General features: G+C 45.4%; 1 protein-coding gene across 6 annotated transcripts in view; it reads left to right on the forward strand.

The window, feature by feature from the left end:
- Positions 1-20,901, forward strand: part of GALNT16 (polypeptide N-acetylgalactosaminyltransferase 16) — a 67,783-nt gene extending 46,882 nt beyond the window's left edge. For 2 of the 6 annotated variants that reach the window (XM_083836811.1, XM_083836815.1), the window contains exons 9-16: positions 511-614; positions 5,185-5,311; positions 5,997-6,089; positions 7,103-7,186; positions 8,105-8,246; positions 9,640-9,756; positions 10,451-10,615; positions 17,270-20,901. In XM_083836811.1, the coding sequence (XP_083692937.1) occupies positions 511-614; positions 5,185-5,311; positions 5,997-6,089; positions 7,103-7,186; positions 8,105-8,246; positions 9,640-9,756; positions 10,451-10,615; positions 17,270-17,407 (970 nt within the window). In that variant the 3' untranslated portion in view covers positions 17,408-20,901. The other 4 variants (XM_083836812.1, XM_083836814.1, XM_083836816.1 and 1 more) reach the window with 4 other exon arrangements.
- The last annotated feature ends 799 nt before the right edge of the window (positions 20,902-21,700 follow it).

The raw sequence follows: 21,700 nt of genomic DNA on the forward strand, positions 1-21,700 counted from the left end.
CTCAGGAATGTAGAGTGTGACAAATCCTGATATAAAAAGTCAGTGCTTATCTGTATAGGTAGACAGCTTGCTGTTTGTAGCATAAAAGTATCATTCAATTCCTTTGCATAATTTGTGAGCCTCTGTTTTGCACTCAGGAAGCAGCCAATTTACTGATTGCAGAGCAGTACATGCAACAAGGCCCCTCACACCTTGTCTGGCTGGTGAACACAGTCATCAGACAATACCCTTGTCATTCCTTCACACTGCACATATTTGTGTAAGTACAAAAGACAGCATTTTTCAAGTAGTCCTTGCAGCACCATCTGAAAAAGGAGGAGGAACTAGTGAGGGGCATCTCAGAAGTCTCCTGTTCATGCCCCAGCTCGACTATTTTCTTGTTTTGGATAGATAGGATTTGTTGGGTCTGAACAAATTGTCTCTTCTCTAAAATGTAGATGGTGATGATGGTGGTGTTGCATGCACTTGTACTTGTGATTATTTAGTGTGGGCTTGTGTTTTCTTTTCCAGAACCCCTGTCATAGCCGGAGGCATCTTTGTGATTGACAAGTCCTGGTTTAACCACCTGGGAAAATACGACACTCAAATGGACATATGGGGAGGAGAAAATTTTGGTAAGCTTAGGGTGTTTCAGGTGAATGATACTAACTAAGAACCACTCTGCAGTGTTCGTCACCTAGCTGAACTCTTCTTTCAAGGGACTGATCTGCATGTTGATGTAAGGCTACGGACATGGTCAGGTAATCCCCATGTTGGTCAGAATTGTATCTGTATCTTTGTGCAAAGTAAATGGAGGCTCTTTGAGGTCCGGACTATCACTGTCTTTCATGCAGATGCACTATACTATACTTATGTACTTCTATGGTACGAATAAGTAAAAAACAAAACAAAACAAAAGTCCTGATATTTAAATTGTTGCTTCCTTTTGGAGAATACTTCTCCAGTCCTCCTTCACATGACAGTCTGTGTCGACCCAACTCTGCAAGGGACAGTCACTCTGAGATTCTCTTCCTATAACTGTTCTTCCTTCCTAGAGAAGTCTGAGTTACTCTCCCAGCTTCATAGCTCTGCAGAATGTTTTTCCTAATAAAATAAGCCTCTTTGTAAGTGAAATTTGTGTATAAATACACTCAGAATGAAAACATTTAGAAGCAAACTAGAGCGTCATAAACATCTGAGGAATTCACAGGCCCAGGGTGAGCTGTCTATTCAAGGGCAGTTACCTCAGGATGTGGTGCTGAAACCCATCTCCTTGCACCTAATGGCGGCACAGCTATTCCAGGGATCTCTCTTTCTCTGCCCCATGTGAAGGAATGCTACACTGTCACTGGGGATTAGTGACAAAAGGAAGAACGACATTGAGAAGATGTTCAGGGAGACCTCAAGTATTTGGGGCATTCATTTAGAAATGATGTAGGTGGAGCAGACATGACAAAAGCTTTCCTCTGTTCTTCAGTCAAATTGACTTTTCTCTTGCTTACACTGGCAAAAAAAACCATATTCTGTTTCTACAGCTTCCATAACTATCACAGATTTGTAAATAAATCCCTTTAAAGAAGAATTTATATGGCATTTTCTAGCACCTGAAGGGCCAATTAGGAAGACTGAAATAGTAAGAAGAAACTTGTTTCTCTGAACACAGCTGGGAGAGGTGCCATTTTCTGAAATTCTGTCTGAAACCAAGAAATAATATTTTTGTCTAGTAACAGAATATCAAGGTACCAATTTTTAAAAACAAAATACTAATAATGCATGCTTATGCTCTCAGTTTGCTGAGGTCTTGCTTCAATATTGTGATATTCATGATATTAAAAAGAGTTGTTCAACTAGCAGTGCTAGTAATGTCTGATAAGTGTTGTAGGCAAAAATAACAGGGAGCATTTACCTAGGCATGAGGATCTGTTTTCCTGTGTCCCTCTGACTCCTCTGCACAGACAACCTCAGCTCCTTGCTGTCACTAGCCCTGCTCCAGCTGCAGAGTCAGCTGCTTAGCCATCATGCCAGCCTCTCAGCTGCAACTGTGTAAAAGCTGTAAACCCCAAAGATAGTGAAAGAATATTTATTTAGGCTTTTCATTGTCTGCTGCTGCCTGCCAGGGAGCCTAGCATTGTTGTTTGGTGCGTATGCTAGTAGCTGGTGCTCAGCAGAGCTCTCTGCCATAAGTGGCAGTAAATTACCTGCACACCCACAGCCCTTCGTGCCTATACAGATGACAAAAACCTCCACAGAATTGCTTCATTCTCCTCCTTCAAACTGCTCTTGTACAGCCTGACAGTGGCTGGGCCAGGCTGTGTAGAATTGGGCTAGGTGTTCGGGGCTTGCCAGTTCTGCCTTGTGCAGTTCCTGTGTACATTTGTCTCCCATCACTTGTCTCTTACCCTGCACCTTGATTCTTCTCTTCAGAAGTCAAGGCTAAATGCACAATGCTCTGTGTAATGGGGCCCGTCCCTGAGATGCCTTGCCACAGCCCCAGTGTGATGATAGCAATGGGAAAATATTTTTAAAACAAGACAGACTACTTTTCTTCTCTAAAGCTAACATTTGTTCAGCTCGTTGGCTTAATATGAGGCAATGATTCAAATCAGTGGCTTCTACATTCAGCCTGTTGCTGTTGCATAGCAGAAGGGTAGAAACCAACCTGTATTTGACAACAAAAAGTATTCATTTTCCTTCAAAAAGTATTTAGAGTGGTGAATTTATACCCTGAAAAAATGTTTTCCATACGTAATTGAAAATTAAATTCTGTGATCAAGGAAAATGTTGATAATGTTCTGAAACTTTTTACTGCGAGTTACAATTTTGAGTGGAAAGGAACTGGTTGGATAAGGTCACCATTTGTAGGAGGGGTGAGAGAGTAGCTCTGACTAATTTGGGTGGGTGAGAATGGCCACAAAGGCCATTTTTAGTGTTTCTTTTTTTTAACTTTTTTTCCACACGGAAACAGTAAGAGAATGTATTTTAAGAGCTGGACAAGCCCTGTGCACACAGCAGGTAAATAGGAGTGTTCTGGTAGTGATTACCAGCTGCCAGAGTATTCTTCCAGCTGGATGTAAGCTGGTTAAAAACTTTTTTTTTTCCACTGCATGGGGAAAAGCCACAGTGATTAAATCATTTAAAACATATATGGACTAGGCCAGGTTCTGGAAAGCATACAGCAAAAAATTCTCATATGCTTTTCATCAAAGGATGCATGAAAGTCCTTAATAAGTTACGCTTGATCTCCATTCTCTTTTCTGTGCCAAAAACCTGCATCCTTTCACCCCTTTTCTGAAGAATTCTGTCATCTGCAAACCTGGTCGTGCAAAGTCTGTCTGTGTGCCTAAGATACGAATATGGCATGAGGATACCTCTCTTGGGAAATAGACATTGCTTTAAGTTAAACCTACTAGATTGAGAATTTTGTTTTTGTTATGGGCCAGAGTGAATCAGAACCTCATTTCAGGAGAGCAAATGCCAGCTGGACACAACACCAGACAGAAACTTATGTCTTGCCCCCCCCCCCCCTTTTTTTTTTTATTGGAGCCCTTCCTCTATTTGAAGCTGGAACTCCCTGTTGAAAAGAGACTAAAAACAATAAGCTGTAGGAAAGGGTCAGGGAGAGACTAGAGTTAGTAAGAAATGCCACAAAATACAGTCCACTTATTTAGAAGCTGGATTAAATATTTCTCCCCCCTATTCACCCAACCAACCGAGTGAGAAACACACTACACAATTTAAACAACCTTTCCTAGGAGCTGGAGAGGAAAGCTGTGGAGAAAGATGAAGAGCAAAAGGGTGTTAGTGTGTGTACATGCTTTGAAACAGCCATTAGATGTGGATGCATCATTTCTTTTTTAATTTCTAAACATCAGAGCTCCATAATTCGGGCATTACTGGAGGGAGATCCCAAGTGAGTAATTTTTTGAAGTAATCGGTCTACACAATCTGAAGCCCTTTTGTAAGGACTTGATCAGAAATCCCAACCAACTACCCAGCTAATTTTCCTTTTCCCTCTTACTTCTTCTCTTCTCACCGACACATGAAACACAAGCAGAAAACCCCTCCGGTGTGGCAGTGATTAAACTTGTGAGGACAGACCCATAAGCCTGAGCGAGGTCATCTCTCTTCTGTGATGCAAATAAGTGCCTGCACATCAAAGCTCCATGTTCTTCTAATCCTTTAAGAAAATGTTGAATTTAGCTTCAGGACCAGCTGAATTTCTTCAGGAAACAGGGTTCTCTCCATATATTTATAATCACGCTATTAGACTGATTTCTGCTCTCTGTAGCTCCCCCAGCAGGGGCAACAGGTGACAAACTGCAAACCAGTCGTCCTCTTTCTATTTTATTTTTTTGACATAGCCAAGCAGAACAAGAGCAATGAAGCACCTTAAGGTGTATAACATGTTGACACAGGATATACTGCCATTGCTGGAGGCTTGGGAGAGGCCAGTGGCAAAAGTAGAGGGGCTCCTTGGCTTGTGGTACTCAGTCTGCACAGTGAGTGTTCTGGGCCCCAGGTTAGGGAAATGTGTTTGCCTGTGTGTGTACCAGTCTCCTCAGCTGTGCTATTATCACATTGCGTGATGTAGAGAGGACAACCGCAGATCATGTCCAAGCAGTGTTCAAGGTATTCTGCTTTCAGGTGGTAACTCAGGTGATGTAGCTGGAGGTATGGGGGAGAGGACTCGGCCCTAAGCATTGCCTTACTTTCTGTACTCTCATATTGTTCTCTTCTTTCTCCTTTGTCTCCCAAGTCCCTTCTCTTCCTCACGTGATTTGCTTTACACAGTGAATTCTTTTTTTCCCTCCATCCACATGTTGGGTGGGAGAGTTAGAGAAGTCCAAAACAAGATGGGCGTGGGGGTGATCTCAGTCTGTTGCCGAATGCTGTCCTGAAGGCCTGAGAGCATCCACTAGGATCTGGTTAAATGGAAAGGTATCTAATTGAATTGCTCTGGGGACCAAAGAGAGGAACGGGACTGGAGAAAGTTAAGGGAGTCTCTGAGCCACAGGGGTTGCCTCCATTTTAATGAAGGGAGGAGAGTTTTTTCACTCTCACCATGGCATCACTTTTCCTGTTTTTGCTGTTGCTGGAAATACATCTAGAGCAGAGGGGCAAGGATTTCAGGCACATTGCTGAGGTTGCTCTTGGAAATGCTGATGGCCTGGCTGCAGCTGTATAACTCTTGGGGGTTTCTTCCAGAGCTCTCTTTCCGAGTGTGGATGTGTGGTGGCAGCTTGGAGATTGTTCCCTGCAGTCGAGTGGGACACGTGTTCAGGAAGCGCCATCCCTATGACTTCCCTGAGGGCAACGCGCTGACGTACATCAAGTAGGTGCTCAGGAGTTCGTGGTAATAGACAGATCACCGTGATGTTGAGCATGTCTAAATAAGTCTGAATTCTTTGTTGTTTTTCTGCCTGATGACAGAGAACAGCTTGTGGTTGAGCATCTGTTCTCAAGGGTAGGATGAGTCTATGCACAAAACCTGTTCCCTTCTCTGTTTGTGTTCCTGCAGCTTGTTTTTCCTCACTTTGCGGTGGAGGTGGGGAGCAGTGCCCCGGGGAGAGACTGTGACCATTTGTGGATACTGCCCTAAGACATGTGCTAGACATGAAGCTAGTCCTGCTTTCTGTGGGAGGGTTGGACTAGGTGATACCTAGAGATGCTTTCCGAGCTGAATTATTCCGTAATATTATTCTAACGTGGGGAAGGGGATCAGGGTGATGGTGACAGTCGGTCCAGTTACCTCTGCAGAATGAGCGTGTTTGAAAGAAATCATGCTGAATTCTGGCTGTTAATTTCTTTTTCTTCATTTTATCTTCTGAACTGTAACATCCGTGCAAGACTTTGTAGAGTTAATACATTCAGTCTAAATCTGACCATACTGCTCGCTTTGTTTCATGTTTGGTACTGTCCCCCACTCCCTCCTGGCAGGCTGGCAACCCTGTGCTTGCTCTCCTGGAGAGCAGGCTCTCCGGCAGCACTCAGCAAAGCGTCTCCTTGTCCCCATGCAGGAACACTAAGCGCACGGCGGAAGTGTGGATGGACGAATACAAGCAGTACTACTACGAAGCCCGGCCGTCAGCCATTGGCAAGTCATTTGGAAGGTAAGCTGCTCCACAACCTCAGGAGGAGAGCTCTGGTAAGCCGCTTGCTAGCAAGAAATAGTTACGGGATCTTCTCTGGGACTTAGTGTGGGAAACAGAAATAGAGGTGTTCTGAATGGCTGGCTTGCCAGGAGGGTTGGAACTCAAGTGTCTGGCTAACGAGGTTTGCTTCTAATTCACTTTATTTTTTCCCTCAGTAACCCTGCACAAATCATTTGTTAATGGAAGGCCAAAGGGATCTATAATGAAATTAAAATGCCAGACTTTTTAAGTGGATAAGAATATTTTCTAATACAGCATGCAGCTGCTCTGGAAATGTGAGTTATGCAGTTACTAGAGCTTGATCCAGAGCTCCTGTGCGGATGCAGAACTGAGGGCCAAGCACAGAGAGCTGGCACATGGGGAAGGTTGCTACCTGGTGCACTCCTCTTTGCTGATGAGTGAGTGTTTTGCCTGGTTTATAGGTCAGGAGAGAGCATGGCCAATAGTGAGATGTTATACTCCTCTTCTTTCCCAAAAGAACAAATATGTTTTTAAGGTCTGCAGCTCAGATTCAGCCTACAGCTGCTGCCATGTCCCCTTAGCTGTAGCACACACATATATATCTGAGCATAAACACTTTCTAGGCCTTTTCAGGATAGTTGTGCAAGTTTTGTGGTATGCTTCTACAAGGGTATCCTGAGGCTGAAAAAGCTTTCTTGGTCCTACAGTAGCCTTACTGTGCTCTATTATTTAACACTGTAGGATCTGGGCTCCGACACCTTTCTGAATTGAAGTGCAAGAATTGCTCTCCAAAGGCATTTTTTTCTTCCTTTTCTCTTTCCCCCCTCTTGCCTCTCCATTTTTATTCACCTCAGGTCACTGGTAGTGCTCTGAACCCAGCAACAACTAGGTGGGAGAACGAGTGAGGGGGGAAAATTCATATAGCCTCCCTCAAACCTCCTGGTTGCTCTCTGTTGCTCGCTTTCCTCCTGTTCACTGTCTTAAATACAACAACCTGCCTGTGTTTCCAGTGTTGCAGAACGAGTGGAGCAGCGCCGCAAGCTGAACTGTAAATCCTTCCAGTGGTATCTGGAGAATGTCTATCCTGAGCTCAAGTGAGTCAGTTCTCAGCTTGTAAAAATCTCTGATCGGGGAGGTGGGTCCCAATGAGAAGCTGAGCTGTGGCAGCAGCAAGGAATAAAACAGACTTATGCTTGGAAAAGGTTTTCCTCTGGTCTTCTTTGTGGTAAGAAACCCTCAGTGATTTCCTGGCTTGTACCATTACCACTCTGCGAAAGGTTTGTTGCTTCTGCCTCTGTTCTGCCCCATACAGCTGTTTCAGGCTTGGTCTCTGCCTGTTGGATGTTCTTCCTGGAGGTAGCTGAGCCAAGTAGAGCTGGGCTGCCTCAGTGCAGAGGTGCAAGTGGTTCAGAGAATACCCTGGTGAATGCCCAACCCAGCTTGTCTGTGTCTTCTACTGCAGTGGGTCAGGCTGTGGTAGTGCTGTGGCACTGCTCTGCTGGGAGGTAGCACGGGCCACTCCAGAGCTGTGTTGTTAGCACTTGCTAGTCAACACACCTTCACATCCTAGTCAGCAAAGGCTGTAGCTAACATGCATTGAGACTAAAACATCTAGTTGTAGTCTGGCTTTGACAGATCTTTCCTGTATTGCTACCAAAGAGGCAGTGAATACTACCACTGGGGGGAAGAGTATGGAAAAGGTGGAGGCAGATGCAGGATAGACAGGTGCGGATATGGCTTTTTACTGGCAATGATCTCTTTCAGAGGAGGCATCACACTGAACTGCTTTCTGAAGAGCCTTCTGAAACAAGGGTACTGGTCCTCTGACCAAGTTTTCCCTTGACTTTTGCCTGCTCCTGACATTTTCAGCGTATAGTGTGACATCTTGCATTTTCTGTCAAATAAAGGGGGCTATGTCTCACACAGGGGCCAGTTATGCCCTTATAAATCTGTGAAAGTGCTTTGGACTTTTCTGTGTATGAAGTGCCTTACAATTGTTGTTTTGTTTCAAGGGTTCCAGAAAAGGAGTTGATTCCAGGGATAATTAGACAAGGAGGGAATTGCCTGGAGTCTTGGGCGCAGGATACCACTGGGAATATGTTGGCTGGCATGGGAAACTGTAAAGGGACAGTGAACAATCCACCTGTCACTCAGGTAAGGTGGGCTTCAGCTTGGTGCTTTGCTCCTGCCTCTGCCCTTTTAATTACCAGTGGCCCTGGTGGGTTTGTACAGAAGTGAATGAAGGAAGAATTTGGCCCTGTTAATGGTATTAGCAGTAAGCAGGAAAAGAAGCTGTGTCCATCTCAGAGCTCCATTGGCTTAACAGACGCAACAGTCAGGCACGGAGTAGGAAGGATTTCATCGCTTGGAAGCAACAGGTAACACCTGAATGCTCAGAGGTGTGACTAGTCTGTGCAGTAAACTCATGACCAGGGTTTGAATCACGTGGCTGTCACCACTCAGGCCATCGCTTGGGTGTGCTCCAGCCCATGCGGCTATGACTTTTCCATGAGAACCAGTCCAGGAGTGTACCTGGCTAGTACCCAGGCATGTGGGGGAAGAGATTTCCTCAGGGTCAGGAATGTTCCTCGGTCCACCACTTCAGCTGTAGCTGCAGATGGATTGAATTTTGCTGTTTTACAGATGTGTTTCAGTATAATGCCCAAGTACGGTTTAAAGTAGCCAAGACCTCAGCTGCAGTAATTGGGTGCAGCTTCTCTAACTGCAGTGGAGCTGTACTGGTTTATACCAGCTGAGGAGGATGTGCACTCAATCTCTTCTTTTGGTAGTCAAAGCAGCAGAGAAGCAGCTTGAGAAAGTTAAGGGTTGCAGCAGGATATTTTATGCCAGAAAATACATAATCACATCTGTTAACTCTTGGAAACCAGTTTTCAGACAGCATTCGACATGCCATTAAATCTGACTCATTGCTCCTTGTCATTACCATTTAAAGTCTCTGAAACTTACTGTGTTTTGTGTTTCTTCCTTGGGGAAAGTGTAATAATAATAGTTGATTGGGTCAATAGTTGAATGGGTCAGGCATCCGTCTAGTGAGAGGAAGGAAAAATGAAGTAGTTTGTGCTTTATGTGTACTGGTGAAATTTATTAACCCATAGATATGGTTGCATGTGTTTTGCTTCATTTGACAGTCTGTAGTCCTGGTTACCTGTTACAGAACATGTTTGTTATATAAAATATGCAGAAGCAGTTGCACATCTTGTAAATCAGGGGGTTGGTGGCCTCCCTGCTTTGTAGGCCAGACTCTGTAAAGCTGCAGAGCATGGAGTTGCAAGGGATCCAAGGTTAATCAGGCAGCTCAGAAGGTCGGGGAGTCAGCTGCAGCTTTTGAAATAGTCATGATGCACCAAGTCTGAGCATAAACTTCTGATCAAGTGAAGGCTGCTTCCATAGTTTTCCCAGGGAGTTATTGATAAATGTTGAAGAAAATATTCAGGTTTTTGAAATGTATGCTGGTAAAAACTTTCTCCCTCATCTTGTCAACGTTATGATCATAACAGAACCTTTCTTTTTCTTTCTTATGCCAAAGGAATGGGTATTCAGTGACCCTCTAATTAGACAGCAGGACAAGTGTCTTTCCATTACCTCCTTCTCTACCGGCTCTCAAATCGCACTGGAAGCCTGCAATCAAAAAGATGGCAGACAGGTAACTGTGCACCTTTATTAATCCCTTTGTTGTCACATACAGGTGTTCGTATATCAGTGCAGCTTATGGGAGTGAACACAGTACTATCAAAGTGTGTAAAAGTCCCTTCCACCTCTACATCTCCCTCTCTGATGTGTTTCATAAGCACAGATGTATGAGATTGCCTATGACCAGAGAGAGAGGGTGAGGGTCTATGCTCTGCCTGGGCCCTTGGCACTGTAGTTAGCTCCAGCCCAGTCATACCACCATCTCACTCCATGGAAACATTGATGTTCAGCAAGGTTGGTTCACGGATGAAGAACAGCATCAGAGAGGAGTAGGTAAGCAGCAAATACTTTGAGATACCTGAGAGAAGGGCAATGTATGCTGTCATTTGTTTGCTTATTTCATAGAACAGTTCGGTTAGAAGGGACCATCAAAGATCTAGTCCAACTGTCTGACCACTTCAGGGCTAACTAAAAGTTAAAACATATTATTGAGGGCTTTATCCGAATGCCTCTTGAACACTGATAGGCATGGGGCACCAACCACCTTGCTAGGAAGCCTATTCCAGTGATTGACCACCCTCACAGTAAAAGCATTTTTCCTAATTTAGAAGTGAGAACTGTGTTCTTTGTGCTGTCTTTGGACACGTTAACAGGCCTTTAAAACTGAGCGTGCGCAACTCATTTGAGAAATACTGACTGGCATAAAGCACCATATGTTCTGTCCAAGCTACTCCCTGAGGAGAAATACACAGCAGCAGTATTGGCTTTGCAATGCTCTCGACAAAATGCAGCTCTGTGACTGTCATGCAGTTTCCAAGACGTATGTCCCTGATCTGTCAGGACGCCGAAGTCATTTTGCTTTACAATACAAGGTGAGAGATAGTGTCTGAGATGGCCACAGTGCTTTTGCAGATACATGATGTGTTTTGTTTTTTTTTATCAGAACTGGTCAAAACACAACATTTGACAACACAGCAGTGGCAGACAGGGAATGCACAGGACTTATTTCATCTCTAGTTCCTGTGCTTCCCTCTACACCAAGAGAGAACCATTTTTCTGTCATCTAGGGCTATGCTGGCTCTGTTGTGTTTTCCTTTCATCTATTGTTTTGGTAGCTCAAAGACAGGAGATGGCTCAGCTTGCTACCAGTCCTGAGCATCATCCTTTTTTGTCAGTACTTTTTAATGCCATATGAATTTCTGAATTAGGTTCTTCCTGAAAGAAAGCACTGAATTCCAGTCTTGCCCATGTGTTGAATGCCTGTGTAGACTTTCCTCTGGAGGTTTGGTTAATGCAGAAATGTCTTGAAGAGTTGTCACCATGAATACATTGGGAAAACTCTTAGTTCAGCTTAGCATTGCAAAGATATCCCAGGTGGGCTGTGCTCGCCTGCTCCTTTTTCTTGTTGGTAATCACTCAGCCTCTTGCTGTGTAATTAGGTCACTTAACTTCCCCTTAGGTGCCTTGCAGCATTTTCCTCCCTGGCAGCAGAGAGGACTCTAGCAGCTGCCAAAATCAGCTCTTTCCCCACCTCCTGTGTCATGGAAGGACAAGGGTCCCCTGGAGGGGGTGGAGTACAGGCCCTATTAGCCAGAAGAGAGATTAATCCACACTAACACATGCAGGTTCATTCTGCTGCTGGAGTTGGATTTATCGAGCCTTGACGTGTTGATTATATACAGGCTCATTATAAAGACATGCATGTACACTTAAGGATGTGAGCTGTTGTTTTCCATTACCTTATGTGAACAAACTGCGCTTAAATCAAGGACTTGAGCTAACAGATGATTTGGCCAACTGACTGTAAGCAGGGATTTTGCTTAAGCACTTCAAAAAACTAGAGACTGATTTGAATCTCAGCTGCCATTCCAAACCCCCTTGTGGTGGTGGGGATGAAGTAGCAGAACTGCATTTGAATTTTTAATCTAATTTGGGTTGAAACGCTCTGAAATTTTGGGGTTGCTTTGGAAGTCCCAAACTCCCATTTCAGATTTCTGCTTAGAAAGCCAGTTCCACATGCAATGCTCAAGTTTGTTGTGTTCTTGGGGAATGTTGTTATGGTATATTCCTTCCATAAACACATTGCGTTTTAATTAGTTAGAAGTCAGTCGTCTTTGCAAACTGGCCCATTCTCTTTCCTCTGCCTCCCTTCTAGAAGGACCACATGAATCTAATGCAATGTGTTGTCTGCTCACTTTGGGAACCGACTCTTTCTTTGCCAAATCCTATCTGAAGTGAGAAGTGAAGTTAACAGCTTGCAGGGGCTCATCTGGGTTAGCAAGGCAGGGTTCTGGCAACAAAGAGACAAGCAAGAGACGGAGTCTTGTTCTTCCTGAGCAGGCAGTTTGCAAAACCCCCTGTCTAGGATGTCACCCAAGCCCAGCTCCCAGTACTTACAAAGGTGAATTTCAAGGTGACATCCACTGCTGTGGAAACTTTGACATATTGCCTCAGTTTGCCCTACAGGATGCCTCTCTCCCCATGGGTGCGAGGTGTTGGGAGGGATAGCTGCCTTTTCAAACTACACGTGGGCGTAGCCACTCCTCAGTTCAAGCAGGCTTCTCAGAGAGCCAAAGGGGCCGAGCAGGAATGGAGGAAGGGAATTGAACTACCTCAGAGAAGTGGAAGTGGCAAGCAAGAGATAAAGAGGGCAAGCCTGGCAATGTGCAACGCATGCGTTATTCTAGGAGGAGATGGTGGCATGATGAAAGTCTGGGTCTGACCATCTCTAGTGTCATTGTCATCAGAGGTCTGTGGTGGAAGGCATTTGGACTTTCCTGGATCTAGACTTCGTGTCTGTGGCTGAGTGACTCAAAAGCCAAGATTTCTGACAAAAGATAAGACAGGTGATGGGTTCATTGTTTGGTGTCACCAGAGCAGATTGGTTGGATCTTTACAACATACCATATAGCTCCTAAAGCTGCTTTCAGCTTTCAGACATACTGAGTCTGTGCTCACGCTACACAGCTGTTGTGGGTTAAGCCTGTCCACAGGGAAGAGAATTTTGTTGTTGTTTTTGAGTGCTAACAACAATCTCATGTCCATCTGACGTGTATGTAATACTCTAGCAGAGGCTTTAAAGTATTATGAACAGTGTATGTAGGGTATTACCTCAAAATAACTCTAGAACCTTGCAAGCAGGATACTAGACAATGCTCCACATGTAGATGATTTTTGACTCTGTCAGACTTCTCCCTTGGACTGAAAGAAAGCAGGAACAAAACCTATTTGGCACCATGATCCTTGTTGATCATTCAACAGCAACAGCCAGCACTGCTAGCACAAGACCAGCCAAGAGCTATTGTGCATAATCAGAACTAGATTTCAAAGCAGATGGATGTCATCCATAATGTTATTTGGAGAATAGCATTTTACTTGAATGCACAATAAATTATTGCCTTTAGCTTTTGTTTTGGCTCTGACTGATGGTGGGAGTGGCATTTTAATTTGTATTATAGTGAGGGCAAATAGGAGGCAAAGTGAGAGTCAGACACTAAAACAAGAGAATAAAAATGAGAAACATTGGCACAGTATCTCCCAAAAGAACAAGAAGCATGCTGAGAAACCTTATTAAATGGACATATTTCATTAAAATGTGCTGAAGGAACATGACCCCAGCCTGAAAATGAGGACATCAAGCTTTCTTGGGAGACAAACAGTATTTGAAGTCCTATGTTATGTGCCTTTGGACATGATTGGGAATTTTTCCCACCTGACTTCTCAGTGTCTCACATCACTTGCAATGCAGACAAATGCAACTTTGTACAGACTTTCAGAAAAGAGGACTGAAGACCTGTCTGTTCTGGAAGCACCCGACTCAGCATCTTCCTGATAGTAAGCAGGTAAAATGCTCCTTGCAATATGCCAGAGCTATAAAGCAATTTTCAGGAGACAAGAGTCTCTCTCAGTTCTGATTCTTTGTTCTACAAATTTAAAATTAAAATTTAAAATGTAAGAGTTCAAAGGGAGAGACAGTACTTGCCGGATGCTGACGTGAGCTTTTCTATCATACTGTCTCTGCTCATATGTTTAAAAATGAGTGTTTGTCATCTTCAGTGCCAGCTTTGGGTTGCCCATGGCTCTGCAAATACATTCAATTACAACTTGCAGCATCCTTGTCTATTCCAGTTATCAGTTCTCCATACATCTCTGTCTGAGGCGTCTCAGCCCTAACCAACAACATCTGCTCTTCCCAGCTGTGTTTCCTAATCTTGGCCAACTCTGCTACATTTCCAGGGTTACAAGGCTATTGTCAGGAATTTGAAATAAACCCTGGACTGATTGGATTGCTGTGGGTTAAAAGAAGACTTTTGATTATCCTGAGAAATTACAGTACTGTAAACACTTTCAGCTCTTATATATATCGGGCTGTTTCTCACTGACTGGTTAGACGAGAACTAGCTGTTTCAGACTTTTCTCTTAGTAATTTCACATGGAGTGCTTCTATCCCACCACCTCAAGGTACTTTACGATGATAGATAATAAAGATAGAGAGAGAGCTTTACTAAAAAGTGGGGAAAATTTTGATTGACATTTGGGGAAGACGTTCAAGCAGAGTGGGACAGTATTTCAAAGAAAATATTGCTTCTTTTTTCCATCCCCACTTCAAACCTGCTGTGACCAGTAAACTGTATTAGCTCCATTTTTACAAGGAAGGGAGACTAAGGAAGATTTTCAAGTCAAAATTTTTCACATCGTGGCAATGCTTAAATTTTCCAGAATCTACCCTTGGTCCAAGTACAGGCTGATCAAACTGTCTGTGAGTAAGAAAGAAGACTCCCTGTAAAGTTTGGCTGTATGCAGGAATTATCTGCTCTGTTAGTACTTTTTTTTTAATTCTTCTAAAGATGGCAATCACTGCTGCAATTTAAAAGTTAGCTGCCCAGGTTCCCCCTGTGGTCTTTGGAGGAAGCCGGGCCCTCCCAAAAAGTGTTTGTACTTTGGACTCCTCCATTAACATGTCACTAGGGGACTAGTTTAGGCTAAGATGCCCAGCTCTGAGGTGGCTGAAGGTGGGAGCATCTTATCTTCTATTTCCACCCCTTCCTACTGCCCTTCCTCCTTAAGGTCTGAGATATGGTTTGTCCTTGCAGGGTTAGCTATTGGGCTGTCCCTGGCTATTCTGTGGTCTGGCAGTCAGGCAGTGGGGTCTTGTGAAAGGTTCGGGTGAAGTCAGAGGAGCTCATCAGGTATGTCGTGGAGGACAGCAAAACACGGTTTCTGACCAGAATGAGTAGAATCCATCGTTTTGAAAATAGCACTTATGTGAAATGAGGGAGCCCTACCTTAGCTTTGGCTGTCAGTATGCTTTATAATAGCTCCATGCTTGCATAACCAGCCAACCAGCTAACTCTGTCACTTTCTCAGTATTCCTCCCAGTTCTCCCATCCTTCCTATACTGTCTGTTGAATGGAGGAACACAGAGTGACTCTGACTCTGGGCCTTCCGGTGGTGCCATTCACTGAGATTGATTTGGTGTAGTTCATTAGCAGCAGAAAATGTGCTCTGGTGAGTGTTTGCTGGTGTCTTGCTGTGTCTGTTGCTGTAGACTCTTCCTGCAGACGGCACAGCGTGTGCCTGCTCAGCATGGAGAGATCGCAGCAGCAGGTCTCTGATCTGGAGGAATAACATGCGAGAGCCTCCCGGTAGTGCCAGGTTTCTCCTGAGCAGCTGGAAGAAAGAAGAAAAAAAGTGTCTCTTGGTAAAACGACAGAGGCAGGGACAAGGGTGGAGGGCAAGGAAGAGTTTCCCACATTGAAGCTGGGAGTCAGAGAAGGGCAAGAGGCTCTTCACAGAGGTATCTGCGACCTTGGGAAACAGTGGAGGGGGGGACATTGCTCAGAGATCACACCAGATAGACGCAGTGTGCTGCCTTATGGTATTAACTTCTTCCTCAGCTCTTTGCAGGGAACCTTCTGCCAGATGAGAGCCAGATGGCTCCAGAACCCATGCAGACACTGGGATGCAGCAGCTGGTGAGGGTATTGCAGGCTCCTCTGTGTGCACAGACTGTGTTGGATCTTCCTCTGCATCATCACTACATTCCTCTTCCTGCTTGCCTGTTAAAACCAGCTTCTTCCTGCTGTTACCAACAGTTTGCCTCTGGCAGTGTCCCATCAGTCAGGGTTAGCAGCCATAGCACAGTGATTCTCCCCCTGGAGTAACGTCTTGAAGGAATATGTGATAGAGAAGTGACATTACTCCAGGCTTTGCAATTGCCCAGCCCTCCAAGAAGCATAACCAGCACACAGATTTGGAGGAGAGCTGCCAGCGGTATGTGAACATAACTGATTGTCTTAGAACACACAGCATGTGGCAGTCTAAGCTGTTTGCTGCGTTACTTAACCAAGAATTAAAATATTGGTAGGTTTTGACATTGCCTGGATATCACAGGATTTTTTTACTCCAGTTTGCATGCATTTCTGCAACAGACTTGAGGTTCATCAGTGCTGCCAAGCTGTTTCTTCTTCTCATCAGTCACATGGGTTAGCCAAAACGTCCTCCTCATATCCCTAAGCTGCTGACCGACTGAGTCATCTGTGACTGAGTGGGAAAAAACCCAGGAGCCTGGAGCACTCAGTCCAATCACCTGCTGATCCCAGCAGTGCCCCGCTGGAGGGAAATGGCACAGCCCTACCTGGGAGATCCCAAGTTCACAGACTCATTTCTCTTTTTTTTCCCTGGGCTATCAGCCCAGCAGGGATGGAAGGTACTGCCTTTTCCCAGCAGAATTTGCAATTCAAGTTTAGGAGCTACGTTTTCATACCTGAAAAGCAGCACAAACAAATAGGGCCTTCAGGAAAACTGGGTTGCATGTGGGGTCTTGTGCATATGCTTTGGTGGGAGCAGACCCAGAGGACATCACTGCAGAAAGCAGAGTGATGTGTGCTGAGCAGCTGTCAAATGTACACTTACAGACTGAAATGTTGGTAGGGCAGATGAGATTACGAAGAACCAGCTGAGGAGGATGCAGAGATATGAAGAGCTTTCACTGTAGTGCTGATAAAAGTCTTGACTTGATGAGAGGAGAGATGAGGACATGAAAGAGAGAGATACAATCTAGTCAAAAGAGCAAGAAGTGTGATTTTTGTGTTCTGTGAATGGTATGCTTTCTGTGCTGGGAGAACTTTTTGAGGATTGGAAAGAAACTGTTAGAAGGGTTTCAGGTTTTGAAAGGTATCTGGGTGCTTAGAGATACAGAGCAAATGTGATTTCCTACATTCCTACAGAACGGTAGGGAAATTCTGGATATAACATGCTTTTGAAAATCCTGCTGGTTGATGATTTTGTGTTGCTTGCCTTCTGGATACTTCTGAATATCTAACCCTATAAACCAGCTAAACTCAAATTCCAGATATCATTACCACAGGAAGCCGGTGCTTTGGAGAAGCTGCCGATACCCAGATTTTCCAGTTTCCCCAGTTGTTGAGGTTTACAATAGGTTTATGCTCAGCCTTTCTCCTCCTGTTTGAAGGCATGGTTACCCGGTGAAATGACAGTAACAGCGTGTTTCTTCTCTCCTCACAGAAGTGGAAGATGAAAGGCAGTTTCATTCAACACTTTGTCAGTGGTCTCTGTCTGGAAAACCAGGCTGGGAGAGTGGTGACCAACCCTTGCCAAGCAGATGTACCTGGCCAACAGTGGGAGCTGCTACAAGCAACATGATGGTAGCACAGAGATCTCCTCGTTTCTTTGTGCATGAGACTTTGGGAACAGAGAGGGATGGGAGGAATGGCTTTGTATGTCTGACCCTAAATGTTTTCATTGTGTCCATCAGCAAGCCACCATTTCAGCTGAACGCTTGGTGTTTTTGAGCTTTCCAGAGAAGAAGCTGCGGGTGAGAGAAGGATGAGGAGTTGTTGAAATCGGCCTGTCTGTTGTCTTAAGTTCTCCTCTGTAGCTGATGTCCATGCACAGCAGCACCCAGAGAGGGGAGAGCACCTAGCCTAATACTCGAAATGGTCAGAACTGCCTTGCAGCTCTCCCCCTCTCCATTCCTTCCTCTGCATCCAGAGTCTGTGACCTTCAGTCCAACACTTTGGACAATGCTTGTACAAACGTTGGTAGCTCTTTGTCTTCCCTGGCTTTTCACTTTAACATCATGCATCATTTATGCATGTGTGTGCTGGTGTGTCGCAGCGAGGACTGGCCAGAAGAGGAGCCATCGAGATGAGTGGAGGGGCTGGGGAGGAATGAGCAGGCCCTGGGGGCAGGTTTGTAACCTCGTTGTGGTAGACCCACATCTTCCTCTGCCTTACAGCCAAATGGGCTGAGGTTGGGAAGTAGGGTACCATGCTGATGAGATCTGGGAAAGGGCCCTGTCTGTTTTAGCAGTGTAACCTGGGATTTTTTCAGGAACTATTCCCTGCTGAATTCCTGCTTCCAGTTTTCTACAGGTGGAAGGCCAGCACCATCTCCACGAGTAATCCAGTCTGCAGGCAGCCCAGCTGCACCTGGGTTCAGGGTACGGTGCTCCTGTGGAGCTGCCCTTGATGGTCAGAAAACGGGTGCTGGTGCTCGGGGATTCCTGACAAGCCAGGGCCATTACCCGGCTGCTCTCTCTGGTGCTATCAGATGCTGCCCACTGCACCCCGTATCGAAGGCAACGTGTAGCCCCTGTGAACATGTCCCAGTGTGACAGGCCGCCCAACCCCTCTGTCCAGTCGATCTTTCCCCTCTCTCTGAAAGAGGAGGTGAAAAGGCCTGGGGCTGCTCTACTTGCGAGGCCCAGCTCTCCTCCCACGGTCACCTGGTGGGGGTTGGCTGGTGGAGCTGGAACTGCTCTGAACAGACACTGCCACAGTATAGGTCTGCCTGGGAGCTCTCCTCTGCATGCTGGAATACTGAGGACAGATGGTGTTTCTAGCTGACGTCCCCTTCTTGCTCCCAGTTACCAGTCAGCTGTGTCTGAGTTTGTGTTTTCAGACATGCCAGGGGAAGCCTACCAATTGAAACAAACAAACAGAAGTCTCCACAACATTACCTTGGAGCACGGTTTTGTAAACCAACCCTCCTCTCCAAGAGCCTGGCAGGGGAACCATATGGTGGGGCCACCTTCAGGAGGCATTTGCTCGTCTGGGTCGTTCCTAATTTGGTATAAAAGAAACAGAGGAGGATCATTTGGGTTCTGAACAATGGCAGCTTTTGATCATGTTTGTAACCCTTTTTAATTCTTTCTTCTACCTTGGTATTACTCCGATTTGTTGACAAAAGAACAGTTACTGTTCTTCATATATATGTTTGCATGTGCTCGGAAGTGCTTGTGTGAGAACTGGAGGATTTTTTTTCCTGTTCTCAGTTTTTCTTTTATTTAAAAAATTAAATATCAGTGAGGTGGCAGGAGCTCTTTTCCTGTTTCCCCCTATATTTGACATCAGCTCACCATCTTGACAGATGGTGATGAATGACCTTGCCTGCACAGTGAAGACTCAGGAGGCAGTTCCCTCTGGCCCCAAGCATGCTGCATGGTATAGCTGCACTTCTGTGTGGGAACAGAGGTACTGACTCTGCAGAGACTTCTCTTTTTCTGTAGAGGTACTTTGAGCCTGAACCACTGAGGCCACAACTCAGAGAAACAGGAAAGAGCTGAAAAGGAAAGAAAATAGCCTAGGAAAGGAAAGAGAACAGGGCAGATGGACCCATCCTGGGGAGAGACGCCATCCCACTGACAACTGCATTTTTAAACAAGAATATGTAGGAGGTGCTACTTACAGAAAAGCATTATTAGGCAGTAGGAGACATGAATGGTCAACTTCTCAGACACCTGACTTGAAAAAGTTAATGCAAAGACAATGAAAGGCCATTGAGCAGGTACTGTATGTAAGCTCTGTATACAATGAAGTGTTAAGGGATTATTTATTTTCATCAAAATGTACCTAAGTGAACCATCCGAGCTTCCCCCATTTCACTTTCCAGCATCTTACGGGTTGCAGCTAACAGCATCTTCGCTCCTCCACCAGGTACTGCTTCCTTCCTTCTTGCTCCCGCTGTGTGTGTGCAGCTTTCTTGCAGTTCCTTCTTCATAACCCCACTGGGACTAGGACCCCGCTCCTCTACAAACAATCCTCCTGACTGCTGCAGACCACAGGAACTCTGCTTGTATAGCCTCCAAGCTCTGGGCCAGCCCTGGTTCAAAGGGTTCTTGTCAGCATGCTGGCTACTGCCCTGGACTTTGTGCCTGGCTCCAATGTTTGAGGTTCCTGATGGGTCCCAGAGCAGTGGTACCTGGACTAGCTGTGCTGATTTGTGCCTCTCTTACCACTGGTCACCGCCTGGCAGAGTGTGAACTAGCAGCCATTTGGGGCTGTGAGCAGGTGAAGACAGAGCACTCTTCTTCAAGTGCTCTGGCCTGGGGGAGAAAAGGGAAAGGGTGGGCAGATGCTAGATGTCAGTAACTTAAATTGCCCCTGGAGTTAGGGGCTACCAAAACCCTAAGTATACCTGGTTTTGGACATGTTATCCTGAGGTCCCCTGCCAGCTGCTGTACTCCCCTGTCAGCCAAAGCACAGCTCACAGGGCCTCCCCCCACATCACCTTCTGGAAGTTACTGGACTTTTGCAATTGCTGAAAAGCAGATGCATCACAAAAGGCCGCTTTTAAGCGTGGGGAAAGTAATCTTCTCAGAATAAATGAAGGCTTGGCCAAACTGGCGTGCTTTCTATTTCCCTTGCACGGAAGGGAGGAGGAGGGATGTCATCTATGTTTTCTTTCCGCAAGGTCCAGCGGTGCCGTGCTTTGGAACAGGACTCCAGTGGGGTTTTTGAAAGAAAACTGACTGAGCCCTCAAATTTGGTTGATTTGTTTCTTCAACAGTCAGAATAAGCAGCTGCTCACCCTTGTTTTCCTGTTTACTTTAAACAGACCTCTAGACTGTGAAGACGAAACATTTGCATTGGTAATACCCTTTAAGAAAGCTGTTACTGTTTCAGATCATCCAGTGTAATTTCATGTGCTATGAACCAATGGGGGTTTATTTAAGAGGAACTGAAACTACTGTTGTACAGAAATCAATTTCAAAAGGTTTATTTTCCCCACTCAGTTGTGATTTGCACTTTGCCAGATGTAATTTATGTGGAACCCAGATTTGTTTTCCCTTTTCTTGAAGAAAGCATGTGCCAGAATCTCTCTAATGCCTGGAATAAAATCCACTTTGAAACAAGTGTTTCAGCCTGTTCCTGTTCCCCTTTGTTTCCCATTGGAAAAGAGCCTCCCTCCTCTTGTGCCTGGTCCCTGCCTCTGTTTCTCCCTAGGTTTGTGTCCCCCCACTTCTTTGCGTGGGTTCCTGGGTTGTTTCTAGAGGGGCACTGCAGGAGCTGGCACAGAGATTTCCAGGTTACAGTGGTGTATCAGCTGAAAATGACTGAAGAAACCCTCCTCAGCTGGCTGAGCGGGAAAGTATCCTTCCTGGCAGAAGCTAAGAGCAGTTATAGGCTGGCTTTTGCATGCTGAAAGAAATAGCCTGGTTGGGTGGGGGATGTTAGTTCTTCCCTTAACTCCATCCTGAATCTTCCCTTCAGGCTATTGGCCTGCCTGTTCCTTACTCGACTTCCCAAAGGCCTTTCTTCTGCCTCTAGCTTGAGGGCAGGGCAGCATCACCACCCACCGCTGTTTGCTAGCAGGCGTGTTGCTGAGCCTCAAGTATTGTGACTCCAAGCAGGCTGGTAAACTTCCCTAATCTCACCTGAAAAAATCATCCACATAGCATCAACAAAAAGCCTAGCCAGCAATGTGGGCTTGGAGGCTTTGGGTTTAAAATCAGGGTTTAAGTGCCTGCTAATTCACCCCGAGAGGCTTTTGCAAACCAGGATCGGCTGGGGCTGCCCCTACAGCCATCAGCCCTGCTGGAGCCTCTGCCTAGGGAAGGAGGGGGAGGCTGTGCTGGAGGTCGGTGGGGTGGGGGGAGAACACCACTTACCCACCCTGTCTACATTCGAGTGCTGTGGCAACTTGATAAAAAAA

This window comes from Anser anser (assembly GCF_964211835.1).
Source record: "Anser anser genome assembly, chromosome: 5".
Classification (NCBI taxonomy): domain Eukaryota; kingdom Metazoa; phylum Chordata; class Aves; order Anseriformes; family Anatidae; genus Anser; species Anser anser.